Source organism: Coffea eugenioides, chromosome 6 (assembly GCF_003713205.1).
Source record: "Coffea eugenioides isolate CCC68of chromosome 6, Ceug_1.0, whole genome shotgun sequence".
Classification (NCBI taxonomy): Eukaryota; Viridiplantae; Streptophyta; class Magnoliopsida; order Gentianales; family Rubiaceae; genus Coffea; species Coffea eugenioides.
The window spans coordinates 5,300,610-5,314,095 of NC_040040.1; the positions used below are offsets into that span (position 1 = coordinate 5,300,610).

Below are 13,486 nucleotides of genomic sequence, written 5' to 3' on the forward strand. Positions count from 1 at the left end.
TAACTGTGGAGGAAAATCAAATAACCAAACATAATTAAAAAAAAAAAAAAAAAAAAAAGCGGCGGACATTTCAAAGAAGAGGTCAGACTTACTGCTGGTTGATTATTTGTTTCTCCAACATGAACACCAAGTGGTGGTGGTAATGAACCGGAGTGGCCGAAAATGTGGTCACGAGACAGAGGTGCAGCTGCCTCTAGCTCACTATTATTTGTTCCGCCACCGCTTCTCGAAGGAGTTCGTGGGTGATGATCATCAGTAGCACGCATTGTTGCAGCTGCTCCGCCGTCTTTTGGTGATGAAACTGAAAGCGTCGTAGGATCTTGAACAACAACGTTTGAGCTCAAGGCTGAAGTAGCATCACCAGAAAAAGTTGAATCGGTAATCACAGAATTAGAAGGCGGCCATTTCCACGCCGCCCAAGGATGATGATGGTAATTTGATGCAGCGAAATCCCAGTAACGACCTTTGGAACCAACCAATAGCACTACCATCACTATCCCCAAAATCATAATGAATGGCCCCATAACCCGCCAAGGCTTTGAAGAAGATGACAGTATATGTGCGGTTTTCTTTTTCCACCATGACCATACGTTTTTCCTCCACCCTTCCATCTCAGACTCAGACATGTATGCATTCCTTAATTATTTCTAGCTACAGCTTCGGATAATAATTTCTGATACAAATACTAGCAGCAATTAACTACCAGAAAACCTGTTACTACTTTCAACTGGTAATCCATCAGTCTCAGTGTCTCTCCCCCTCCCTCTCTAATTAATTTACAAATTGCATAATTACTAGACTTCAATGTAGAGACGCAAAATATAACTTTGTGCCGTTATTTATGGGAAAGCAAAATCAAAGAGAGACGGTTTTGGGTTTGGGGTGGGGCTGGGTTGGGTCATGGGTGACGGGTGATGGGTGATGGGTGTCGTGTAGTAGACTGGTAGTGATGAAAGCAGTGTAACAATTTATGGAAGATGGTGGCGCCGTCTCGCCAAGCGTCTTCTTCAGCTGGCCTTGAGTTTCGACTTTCGACTTTCGACTTTCGAGTTCTTCATGCAAAATTCCCCCGCAATTTTCCTTTTCTTCCCGTATTCATGCCGACCCCACCCGTGATGTCATATGTAATGCCGGCCGGCTTAGACGCTTAGTACATCTTCGCTCACAAGATTAATTAAGGCTGCATTCCGAATATATATATATTTTTTGCTAGTAGATCTTCGCTTACAAGATTAATTAAGGCTGCATTTCCATTGAAGGATTTGATGAAAGACTTGAAACCCTCTCAAAATCCTCTAATTGTTTAGATTATTTAGAAACTATTTGAACTTGTAAATTATAAATTATTATAATGTTTAAAATATATTTTTATAATTTATGAATTATAAATCTAAGGCACTGTTTGGATTGAAGGAAAGATAATGAAAGGAAAGGAGAGGATATGATAGGGAAAAAAAAAGGAGAGTAGAGGAAATCATAATCCATCCATCTTCTTGTGATTGTGAAAGAAAAAAAAAGGAAACTATCACGAGTTAATTACATTTTTATCCATAATTTAAAAGTTCAATTTGTAAACGCATAATAATTTTTTTTAGAAAATTTTATAATATTCATAAATTTTGGTGTCCCTCTGTTTTCGCCCACTTTTGGACAGAAAGTAAACTACAAAAAAAAAAAAAATAGATTTGGTCCCTCCCTTTCTCTTCTGATTCTTTCCTTTCCCTCCTCAAAAATTAATTCAAACATTAAAATCTTATCCCTCCATTTCCTTTCCTTTTCTTTCCCTCCTATTCCGTCAAAATAAACAAAGCCTAAATGCTTAAGCAATAAGTAATTTGAATAGATTTTAAATTATTTATCAAATTCCTTAATCCAAACCAACAAGTCTTGCAATCCTACCCGCTCGCTTAATACACTATGATATATATTCTCCGTCCAAAAAAAAAAAAAATCGCTTTATATATTGCATGATCTCTATTCAGCTCTATCTTTTGGCGGTGGACCTGAGTACAAGTCTTCTACATTGTCCATCTATACGTACTGATGCATCATCACTAGGGCTGCAAATGAATCGAGCCGCTCGCGAGCCTCGAGTATATATATATATTTTTTATTTTAAATATATATATATTTTTATTTTTTTATTTTAAGTATATATATTTTTATTTTTTTAATTTTAATAGTAAAATTACATATATATCCTTAATATTTGATTATTTGTTAAGAAAAAAATAATTATTTTATTTATTTTTTAAAAAATAAAATAATTATTTTTTATTTTTTTCGAACTCGAGCTCGAGCTTGAAATTGTGAGCTCGTCGAGTTCGAGCTCGAGTTCGAGTTCAATGAAATTATGTCGAGACTTAGCTCAATTAGGCCAAAACTCGAGTCGGCTCAACTCGTTTGCCGCCCTATCATCATACATGGGGAATCCACAATCCACATACAGCGAATTAAGTAGGGTCTTTGCATGACCAACGTTTTCAATCGTCAAAACTGCTAGTAATAAAAGCTTCTCTGGCCGCTTTAACAAGTTCTTTGGAAATGGAAATGGAAATTAAGTACTACAAGTACCGTTTTGCTCAATACAATGACACCATCTCACGGTTTTTTTGTTTCCTTTTATGGGAGGCCAAAGTCGCGAAATTCGTTCGTTTCACATCACTCCAGAGTAGAGATCATATGTAAAAAACAAAGAGGGGGAAATAGAACAGATAAAAACCAGGGTAAATCACACTAACTTTCCTTTAGTTTTTGCAAAAGTCATGGACCTCTCCCTATAGATCTTGTGAAAAATAGGAACTTCCCTCCTGTTTGGTAGACCATTTAGAAGGACTTTTCTCTTGTTTGCGAGATAATATAAAAGAATTTTTCAATAGGCGTCAATTGGATATTCATTAGTGTTCCTGAATTACACATAATTTATTACAAGAGTGCATACATTTATATTTATTGCAACTTTGCATTTAGATAGTTTCTAAATTAATTGATGGCTAAAAATTTACTAAAGAGATTGTTTGCAGTATTATTTAGAATAATTACTATAACACTTTTTGTAATGTAATATGATTGAAAAGATAAAAAGGTGTGTAGAAAAATGTGCTTGTAATACAAGCAACTAATTTTTTAACAAATATTTCCTATCCAAACACACCCTAAATTTGTCACAAGTCTCCTCCAGCGTCCCCAAGGTGTCCTTCCAATGATGCTAGTAATTATTCCAATAAAAAAAAAAAAAAAAGACACTAGATCTAGTTTTTATTTTCTTCAAATTTTATGGTTGGAAAAAATCAAATAACATCCAATTGTATGTATAATCATAAACTTCATAGCCTTGGCCCTCCATCAATTTTACCTGTCACTTATAGGTTAAGTGCTTGTATTTTCAAAAAATATATATATAATTCTTTTTTATATTAACCTTGCCACTAACTAGATAAGTTGATGTCTTGATTCTATTGTCTAACATCCATGTATTTATGAGTTGGGATGTCACGGTACTAAAGAATTTCATTGGAGGATTAAATACGTGTGCATGCCTGTTTATTTTGATAGATGAAAACAAAATTTTAAATAAAAAACCACAAATAAAAGGAGGTTCCTACTTTTATAGATAAAAATCTCTTTCCATTTTTCCACCCTTTTGGAGAAGAATAAAAACTCTTCATCTTAACGATTTTTTTTTTTTGAGATAAAGATCATCAACAAGAAAGGTAGAGGGGTGAAATTGTAAAATAAAAATAATTATGAAAAACGCTAGTTAAAGGGAAATCATTGATAACGGATGCCATTTTATTATGAAATCAAGAGAGGCGTTGGTAAGCGAAAACTAGAGAGAAGATTATTGTAATCTACCCTAAAAAGATTAGGTTAGACTAGTAAACACTTGACCATATTCACCAATTATTCTTTTTTTTCCAAGCCCAAAGGACTTTTGATATTTGGACAAACCTAAACCCCGTGAGAACCCACAAAAGCCGGCAACTTTTGAGGGTCTCACAGGAGACTTATCTACTCTACCCCAAACCCCCCAAATCCCGATGTGGGATATCAACCTCCACAAGGGAGCCTGCTGCTAAGACCTAACGAGACCCCAACCCCCCTGAGATAAGGCTGATGTCTTTTTTTCCAAACCCAAAGGACTTTTGATATTTGGACAAATCTAAATCCCGTGAGAACCCACAAAAGCCAGCAACTTTTGAGGGTCTCACAGGAGACTTATCTACTCTACCCCAAACCCCCCAAACCCCGATGTGGGATATCAACCTCCACAAGGGAGCCTGCTGCTAAGACCTAACGAGACCCCAACCCCCCCCCCGAGATAAGGCTGTTGTCTTTTTTTTCCAAGCCCAAAGGACTTTTGATATTCACCAATTATTCGATAAATCCCTTTTCACCTAACTAAAATACGAAGCCTATATAGCTCAGGAAACCTAGAATGAGTCTGTAGTGATCGTCAAAAATGATCAACACGCATTAATTGTTGCTCCCCAAACCCCCCAAACACCCAAACACCGTCTTCTGGTGGTGAAACTGCAAGTGACATGGGATCCGGAGCAAAGTTAACTTTGACTAGAGGCAGTAGTACGGTCAGCAGAAAAAGTTGTACTGGTAAACGCTAATCAGATAACTCCCAAGGACAATTATAGTATGACACGCAAAATCTCAATTAGAACCCTTTTAACAGCATATATAATAGCATTCGACATTTTTCAAAAACCGTAACCAGAGGCCTTGAAAAAGCCCTTTGAAAGAAGAAGAAGAAGATGATGATCTATTCGTTAATGTCATCATACTAATACGAATCGTCCTGCCCTCTATAAACACTTGCGTCCGCTCTTCATGCAAAATTCCACCAGTTTTTGCGCTTTTTTTTTTCCTCTCCTTTTTCCTATATTTAGGCCGAAGTTTTATCCACTAGATATTCGGCTTCAATTTGAGTTTGAAATCTTGCCGATGATATATCATAAATGCTGTGCCGTCCGTAGTTTTGTAGACTACATCTTCGGCTTCAATTTGAGTTTCAAATCTTGATACCTAAATTCGCTATTCGATATTGCACTTGTTCCTATGTGCATACTACGTGTTACCAGACTCCTACTCCACTTTCACCGCTTCTCCATTTGAAAAAAAAGAAAAAGGTCTTCGGAAATGACAATTAGTCACTACTAGTATTTACTATCAGTCGTAATATGCTCAATATTTGTTTTTTTTAAAAACAATTAAAATTACATATTATTCATGCTACGGAGAACGACTTTTCATAGATTTATTTCCTTAATTTTACAGGAAGTCAAATTTGCGATTTAGATTCGATCATACTCACATGATACTGCCATGCCATTTCGTATATTATTATGTATAGTAAAAATAATTTGCAATAATTTTTCCTTATTAATTTGTTAGATAACTTTCTTATCAAATACGAATCAGATAAACGTAACGATAATCCAAAAAATTGAAACTTTGGATAGATAAACACCTTATTCATTTAAATGCATTACAAGATAACCACTTTATCCCGTCTATCGTCCTCTCCTAGTGGAAACAACCTCACCATTTGTATCACCTCCTGACTCTATAAATAGTGGAAAGCAACCTCACCACCATTTGTATCAGATACAGCGTGTGTGGAGAGTGTAATCTGCAATGGAGGGTTACAATGCCAAGGCGTTCTTTTTATTTACTATTCTTTTGTTTGCTACCTACCTTGGTTGTCAATCTACCCAGATTTCCTACGATGGAAGAGCACTCAAAATCGATGGACAGAGGAGAATCATAATCTCTGGATCCATCCATTATCCTCGCAGCACTACAGAAGTACGATCAATTGTTTCTTTTTATTTTCCTCTTTTTCTCGGTTACTATACCATATATGATTTGCGATCCATTCTATGTTATAATGCAAAGCGTTTGCTATATATATTTGTATATGCGTAGATGTGGCCATCCCTGATTAGACAAGCAAAAGAAGGGGGTCTGAATACAATTGAAACGTATGTATTTTGGAACGTGCATGAACCACTCCGTCGTCAGGTAACAACTACTAACGCTACATATAACTTTGTAATTCTGGCATAGAACATGCACAAATATTTTTCAAGCCAAAAATTACGTAGATTATTGCAACTTATTAACCACTGTTCTGGACTTATTTTCAGTACGACTTTAGTGGCAATCTGGACCTCGTCAGGTTCATCAAAACCATCCAAGACGAGGGACTTTATGCTATTTTAAGGATTGGACCATATGTATGTGCGGAGTGGAATTTTGGGTACGTGACTATTTTCCTATCTTCTTCTTTTTTCCCCTCGTTGTATAGAAGATGCTTCTCACGAGGTGGCCAAAAAAAAAACCCTATATATGCTGTAGTAATAAACTTGTATATTGAACTTTGTGTACTAGGGGATTTCCTGCGTGGTTGCACAATATGCAGAATGTGACCTTCAGGACAACAAGCCCCGCTTTCTTGGTAATTGAAAACCATTCTACTAGTACTATGTCAATTTGAAACTTTCCATTCTACTAGTATTTGAAGTTGAAAGAACTTTCCATTTTAAGTATTTGTTCTTTATCATTGTAGGATGAAATGAAAACCTTCACAACTCTGATAGTTGAAATGATGAAAAATGCTAACCTTTTTGCTTCTCAAGGAGGTCCAATAATCCTTGCTCAGGTTCGGTTGCAAATCTAAGAGTCTATCAATTGTTGTTTATACACTACTACTAAATACATAACCCCTACATCAAATAACGAGCTTTCTTTTCATTTTTCTTTTTCCCTTATGATCAGATTGAGAACGAATATGGAGATGTTGCTTGGAATTTTGGAAGCGTTGCAAGACCCTATATTCAGTGGTGTGCTCAATTGGCTGAATCTCTGAACATTGGAGTTCCATGGATTATGTGTCAACAGCCAGATGCTCCAGATCCCATGGTATTACTGCCAGTAGTATTACTTATAGGTTCTGGAACTAGTAAACTGCAGCAGTACTGATCTTTTTTTTTTTCCTTCAGATTAATACATGTAACGGTTTCTACTGCGATCAGTTCAAACCCAAAAATGACAATATTCCTAAAATTTGGACAGAAAATTGGACTGGGTGGTAAGTTTTGATCTGAATTTTCTCAAATAAAACCTTTTAATGGTTTTCTTCTTTCATTTAATGGTTTTTTTTTCTCCATAAAGGTTCAAGGACTGGGGAGATGCAACTCCGCATAGAACTGCAGAAGACGTAGCATTTGCCGTTGCTCGGTTCTATCAATTGAATGGCACGGTCATGAACTATTACATGGTTTGTATTTTAGTGATTGATTCTCACAATTGACCACAGAAAAAAAAAAAAAAAAGAATTGACAATTGCATGGTATATATTCTTGAACAATTTCCTTTCGTTTCTTTTTCCATATTAACAGTATCATGGTGGCACCAATTTTGGCCGTACTTCTGGTGGACCTTACATCAGCACAAGTTATGATTACGATGCACCACTTAATGAATATGGTAACTATAATCTATGTTAAAATATACTCCTATTTCTTAAATTTTCTTTTGTTGTCTTGTTAAAAAAAAAAAAATTGCTAGGATTGTTGAATCAACCAAAATGGGGACATCTTAGACAATTGCACCTCCTGCTCTACTCACTGGAAAAGATTTTGACTTACGGAGATCATAACTATCAAGAGCATGGAAGCTATATGCTATCTGTGAGTATTCATTCGCATCTATTCTGTCTTCTTTCTTTTTTTTGGTTTTTCCAAAATCTAACATCTTTTAACCTTTTTTTCTAATTCCAGTCTTCAGTCTATACTTATGGTCCGGAAAGAGTTTGCTTTTTCGGAAATGCAAATTCAAATGATGCCATGACACTTACCTTTGAAGGCATACAATATACCATTCCGCCATGGTCTGTTAGCATCTATAGGGATTGTCGAACTTTGGCTTACAACACTGCTCAAGTGAGTTAACAATTAATTAACCTTGCAATTTATATTTAACAAATTTCTGGTGATTAATTTTTATGGCCCTTTTTGGCATTTAATATATAGGTAAGTGCTCAAACAAATGTACTAGACGCTGTTGAAGATATAGCTGGCTTGAAGTGGCATTGGACGATTGAGCCTATTGAAAATCTTGCCCAGAAGGTTTATGGACGCCATCATCCAAAGGGTCTTACTCTTGCAACAGAGTTACTCGATCAAAAGACAGTAACCAATGATACGTCTGACTACCTTTGGTACATGACCACGTAAGTGTCCAACAATTTTAAACCACGCAGCTTATTTTCCATGATAATGAGTCTATCATAATCCTTATATTCCATGATTAGTGTGGACGTAAATAAAAAGGATCCAGTCTGGGGTGGAGACCTTACTCTTTATGTTCATACAACTGGCCACGTCATCCATGCATTTGTCAACGGTATTCACATAGGTAAAGTCAACGCCTTTTTTATATGTTAAAAATTACATTTAATGAAAATACCTTTGTTGTTTTTTTTTTTTTTGTGGGTTGTCAATATTTTTATTATATATATATATATATACGTGTTTAATCAACAGGGTCACAGGCTGCACAAAACGGACATTTTGAATTTGACTTTAGCTCTCCCGTGAGCCTTAAACATGGGATGAACTCAATATCATTGCTTAGTGCAACGGTTGGTCTGCAGGTGGGGATGCGCAATTTGTATATTCTTTTGATTAGATTACTATTAGTATTATTTATTCTTTGTTATGTTTCTTGACATCTCTCGACTTGTTTATGGTCAGAATTATGGTGCATTCTTCGACAACATAAAGAATGGAATTCTAGGCCCAGTGAAATTAGTTGCACCAAATCATGAGGAGAAAGATCTGTCTCAAAATACGTGGGCTTACAAGGTTGGAATGGGTGGAATTGACCAGAAGCAACTTTATTTGAACCTTCCTCATCAAAGTTGGCATAGTTCCCAGAAAAGCTTGCCAATTAATAGGATGTTTGTTTGGTACAAGGTATGCTTCCATAAGTACTGCAGCGCAACTGATAATACAAGTCCATTGCTGCTGCTGTTAGCATTATTTATTCTCATCACGTATTTTTTTCCCCCTTTTTCTACAGACAACTTTTGGCACTCCTTCGGGACTAGACCCAGTTGTATTGAATTTGCAAGACCTTGGTAAAGGAACTGCATGGGTTAATGGCCACAACATTGGTCGATATTGGCCTAGCAATTTTGCCGCTGGTCAACAGGGTTGTCAGACATGTGACTATCGCGGACAATATCAACCCTCACAACAATGCCGAAGGGGATGTGGTAACTCGACTCAACAATTGTACCATGTTCCACGCTCATTCTTGCGCGACGAGGGAAACAACGATCTAGTTTTGTTTGAAGAATTTGGGGGTGACCCTCGAAATGTCAAATTTCAAACAATCAAACTTGTGAAGATCTGTGCAAATGCGGAAGAGGGGAATATTTTGGATTTGTCGTGTCAAGGAAGAGTTATGACTCGTATCGATTTTGCAAGTTTTGGTAATCCAAACGGTGTTTGTGGAGCATTTACTAAAGGAAACTGTGAAGCTTCTGATAGCCTTTCTGTCGTTCAGGATGTACGTATGCTGAATTCACTTTTCTACTACTATTCCTACCCTTTATTTATTTATGTATGTATGCATTGGTCCGTTCACTTTTCTAACATTTTCTATATATTTTGGTAGGCATGCATTGGAAAAAGCAGATGTTCAATTGATTTAACCGCAAAAGGCCCTTTTCGGTGTATTGCTGGCTGCGAATCTTCAAAAGAGCCACGGCGCCTCGCTGTTGAGATCTCATGTGCTTGATATTTTGTTGGCTGGAGATGTTTGAGAAGATGAAGTCTTTCGCATTAGATTTTGAGTTTTCTCCTTAGAAGTTTGGGTATGTGTAGGTATGTAGCAAAGATAGGTGATAGATGAATTTTGTGTAGGCATTGCAAGCGTTTCTCCGAATAAGAGATGCTCTAGCATCTTTATTACAGATGTGGTCTATGAATAAGATGTGTTTCTATTCCTTGTCCCTCAATAGAAGTTATGTGGTTCTGTCTACCTTTCTTACAAATGAAGAAGAAGAATACGATTCATTTTTACAATCGCAGATGGTAATGCAGATAACTTCCTTATTAGTATATTATTGCGTTATGGATGTTAATTTGCAAGTGTAGACAAGCATTCGTCGGCAAATTGAAAATCAGAAACTGTCAAAGTGAGAGGCAAGTATCCAAGACATCCGGATTCTTCAAAAAGGAATCTATCTCACCACTGGTCTTTGCATGAGCATTTGCCATTTGAAAAACAATGAAAACCTGAAGAGTCTCTTACATATATCTCCCTTTTCGTAACAACTGAAACATTCTTGAAGAATGTATGGCAGTCACCACAAAGAAGTATGTTCTTGAAAATCCGAACAGGTTTTCCAGGCTTGGTCATCAGAAGTCCAAAAGTCATAGCTAACTTTGCACTGTGGTAGAAAAGAAAATCCTTCTTCTGATGTTCCTCCGCTTCATGAAGCACAAAACTTGTATCAGGGACATAACCAGCTTTTAGACACTCCAAGAGTAATATCTGCAGCCCACTGTATATGTCTTTAGATTGAGGATGAGATGTGTCCCTTGCGAAAAATGAGTGAATCCTGTTTTGATGTATAATCCAGCTTTGGCCTGGGAATTTCCGAAGTCCCTTCTCCCTCATCTTCTCCCTGACAGTATCAGAACAATGCCATCTTCCAGATGCCGAATATAGATTTGATTTTAATATGAACATAGAAGGATCTTGTGGCTCCACATGAAGTATTTCCTTGGCAACCCTTTTCCCAATGGCTGCATTTTGATGTACCCTACAGCTATCAAGTAAAGCGCGCCAAGCAGCAGCCTTTGGCACAAAAGGCATCTTCAGAATTATTGCCTCTGCTTCTTTAAGCAGACCCCAGTGCCCTAAAACACCAACCAAATTAGCATAGTGTTCTGAAGTGGGTTTGATCTGGTAACGCGATTCCATTGAAGAAAAAAATCTATGGCAACAATCAATTAAATCAGAGCCAGTGTATCTATAAGCTGAAATAATGAAGAGACAGGTAACTGTATCAGGCTGTACTCCTAAACTTTCCATCTTCATCCAAACAGCCAAAGCCTCATCCCCTTGCCTATGGAGTACATGCCCAGCTAACAAGCTGTTCCATGACACTGTATCATGAACTAGCATTGCATCAAAGACCTTAATTGCAGCTTCCATCCGTCCGCATTTAGCATACATGCTGATTGTGGCATTCGCCATCTTCGTATCAGATAACAAACCATATTTGATTGAGAAGCAGTGTAATTGTTCCCCAAATTTACGAAATCCTAACAGGCCACATATGCTGAGCATAGTAGTTGCTACAACTTCATCCAAAACAAACGATTCTTCTGATTGCCCTTGGCAGAATAGTGAAATTGCTTGATCAAGCTGCCTGTTTCTAGCATATCCACATATCATTGCTGTCAACACAATTGTTCTTTCCCGATCCTTTGGCCATCTAAGAAATATGTTTTCAGCATCTGCCATTCTTTCACACCATGTGCACATGTCGAGCAATGCTGCTTCGACATGACTATTTCTCGCGCAACCAAACTTCAGAATAAATGCATGAATTTGCTCACTAGTGCTCTTCTGCATCACAGACCCACAAGCATTTATAGCACTAGTCAAAGTAAAATCGTTTAACTCTATGCCTTCTTCCACCATGTTGCAAAAAAGGTTTAAAGCCCTCAAGCCTTTGTTGTTACGACAATATCCTGCTAAAAGAGCATTATAGGATTCGCATGTCCTATCAGGCATCATATCAAAAGTCTGCACAGCTAAATCAACAAGTCCAAATTCCATATATGCAGTTATCATCTCAGTCCAAGTGAAAACATCCTTTTCAGGCATCATCTCAAACAGAAGCGTTACATCGTCTACGCTCCCACGCTTCGTGTAAAACCGAATAAGTGCATTGTTGACGCTTAAATTGCTCTCAAATCCAAGCTTAATTGCACAAGACTGAATTTCACGGCCTTCTGTCATTCCAGAACGCCCAGCAGATGCAGCCGAAGCCAACAGACTTGATATCGTAAAATGGTCAACTCTAAGACCATCTATCCTCAACATATCACGGAAAGATTCGAATGCTTCGTCATACATTCCTTTCTTTACCAAACTCGATATTACCGTATTCCAAGAAACAATATCCCTTACTGGCATATCATAAAACAATTCAATTACAAAATTTAGACAGCCACAATTGCTATACAGTCCCATTAGGGCATTCACAACATAAGTGGAATCCAAAAAGTCCAATTTGAGCACAAAGGCATGAACTTGCAAACCCAATTCTAAATTCAGTAAGCGAATACAAGCAGTCAATAAAGCCACAAAGCTATGCTCATTTGGTTCAATACCTGAACCTCTCATTTCCAAGAAGAGCTCAATAGCTTCATTTTCTCGATTGGACTTCGCCAAATCAGATATTAAAGCGGTATAGGACACAACGTCTGGGCTTGACATATTCTTGAAAACTCTGTGGGCAAAATCAATTCGGCCAAGTTTGAGGTAGGCGACAATAAGAGCATTGGATAGATAAGTATCTTCTTCGTGTTTGAAAATAGAAGCGTGAACTGCTTTAGCGAGTTCGACGTCACCGTAACGAGCAGAGAGCAGAAGCAAATGGGAGTAGTCATTGCTAGGTAGCTCAGTTTTGATGGACGGCTCTGAAGTCAAAGGGGGATCAAGAAGCGGCCGTTTAGAGGGAGAGATTGATGGACTTGGCAGGAATTGTGGGCTGAGACGGAGGTTTTGGGGCTTTGTTTTGGGTATAGGAGGAGAAAGAAATGAAGAGATATCAGGTTTTGAACGACGGGGAAGGTCTGAAACACGACGTGAGAAAAGGGTTTCCGGTAGAGAGCAAGGAGAGAAGGCGGCGGCGCCGGTGGCTGGATGATGGATTACAGCTTCCATGGAAGGCTGAGGCGCCAAGCATAGTCGCCGGTTGAAGGAAAGTAACTTGCTTTTTAGTTTCCTACCTCCTCCTCTTAGCCCCAAGCTCAACACTTAAGATTATTTTTTTTTTTTGGTCAAAATCAACACTTAAGATGATGCTGTCGCTTTTGAATTATTTTCTGGTCTTGGGTTCTCTGGCATTTTGATATTTGATATTTTCTTTTTATTATTCTTTACACATTCATTTTCCTTTTCTTCATTTTTGTGGTGTTTATATTGACCTTGTCTTTCATTTTTAAGATGCACAAATGATTCGGAAGACGAGCTTTTTTTTATGCGTAGGATGTCAAATTTTTTTTCAGTTGGTACAGAGAAGAAATAAAAGAAAGAGAAGGAACTATGTGCATAAGCACCAAAAAACTAAAAGAACTGTGTGTGCATGTATATATAATAATTATTTTTGTAAAAAAGACATGTGAGTATTTTTCTGTTATGATACTTATTTTGTTTTTGA

General features: G+C 37.3%; 2 protein-coding genes across 2 annotated transcripts; one reads left to right on the forward strand and one right to left on the reverse strand.

Annotated features, from left to right (window-relative positions):
* The first annotated feature begins 510 nt into the window (after nt 1–510).
* Nucleotides 511–10,163, forward strand: LOC113773440 (beta-galactosidase 15-like). The gene is made up of 19 exons (XM_027318090.1): nt 511–553; nt 707–741; nt 5,731–5,820; nt 5,941–6,036; nt 6,162–6,274; nt 6,406–6,472; nt 6,584–6,676; nt 6,793–6,936; nt 7,017–7,105; nt 7,189–7,294; nt 7,416–7,503; nt 7,585–7,710; nt 7,804–7,958; nt 8,049–8,248; nt 8,330–8,433; nt 8,562–8,671; nt 8,772–8,993; nt 9,100–9,591; nt 9,700–10,163. The coding sequence occupies exons 1-19, from the start codon at nt 511–513 to the stop codon at nt 9,820–9,822; spliced, it is 2,496 nt and encodes an 831-aa protein (XP_027173891.1). The 3' UTR covers nt 9,823–10,163.
* Nucleotides 10,164–10,251: 88 nt separating this feature from the next.
* Nucleotides 10,252–13,050, reverse strand: LOC113775740 (pentatricopeptide repeat-containing protein At5g03800). Its single transcript, XM_027320735.1, has one exon. It carries the CDS (start codon nt 12,988–12,990, stop codon nt 10,273–10,275), a length of 2,718 nt encoding a protein of 905 aa, XP_027176536.1. The 5' UTR covers nt 12,991–13,050; the 3' UTR covers nt 10,252–10,272.
* Between the last annotated feature and the right edge of the window lie 436 nt (nt 13,051–13,486).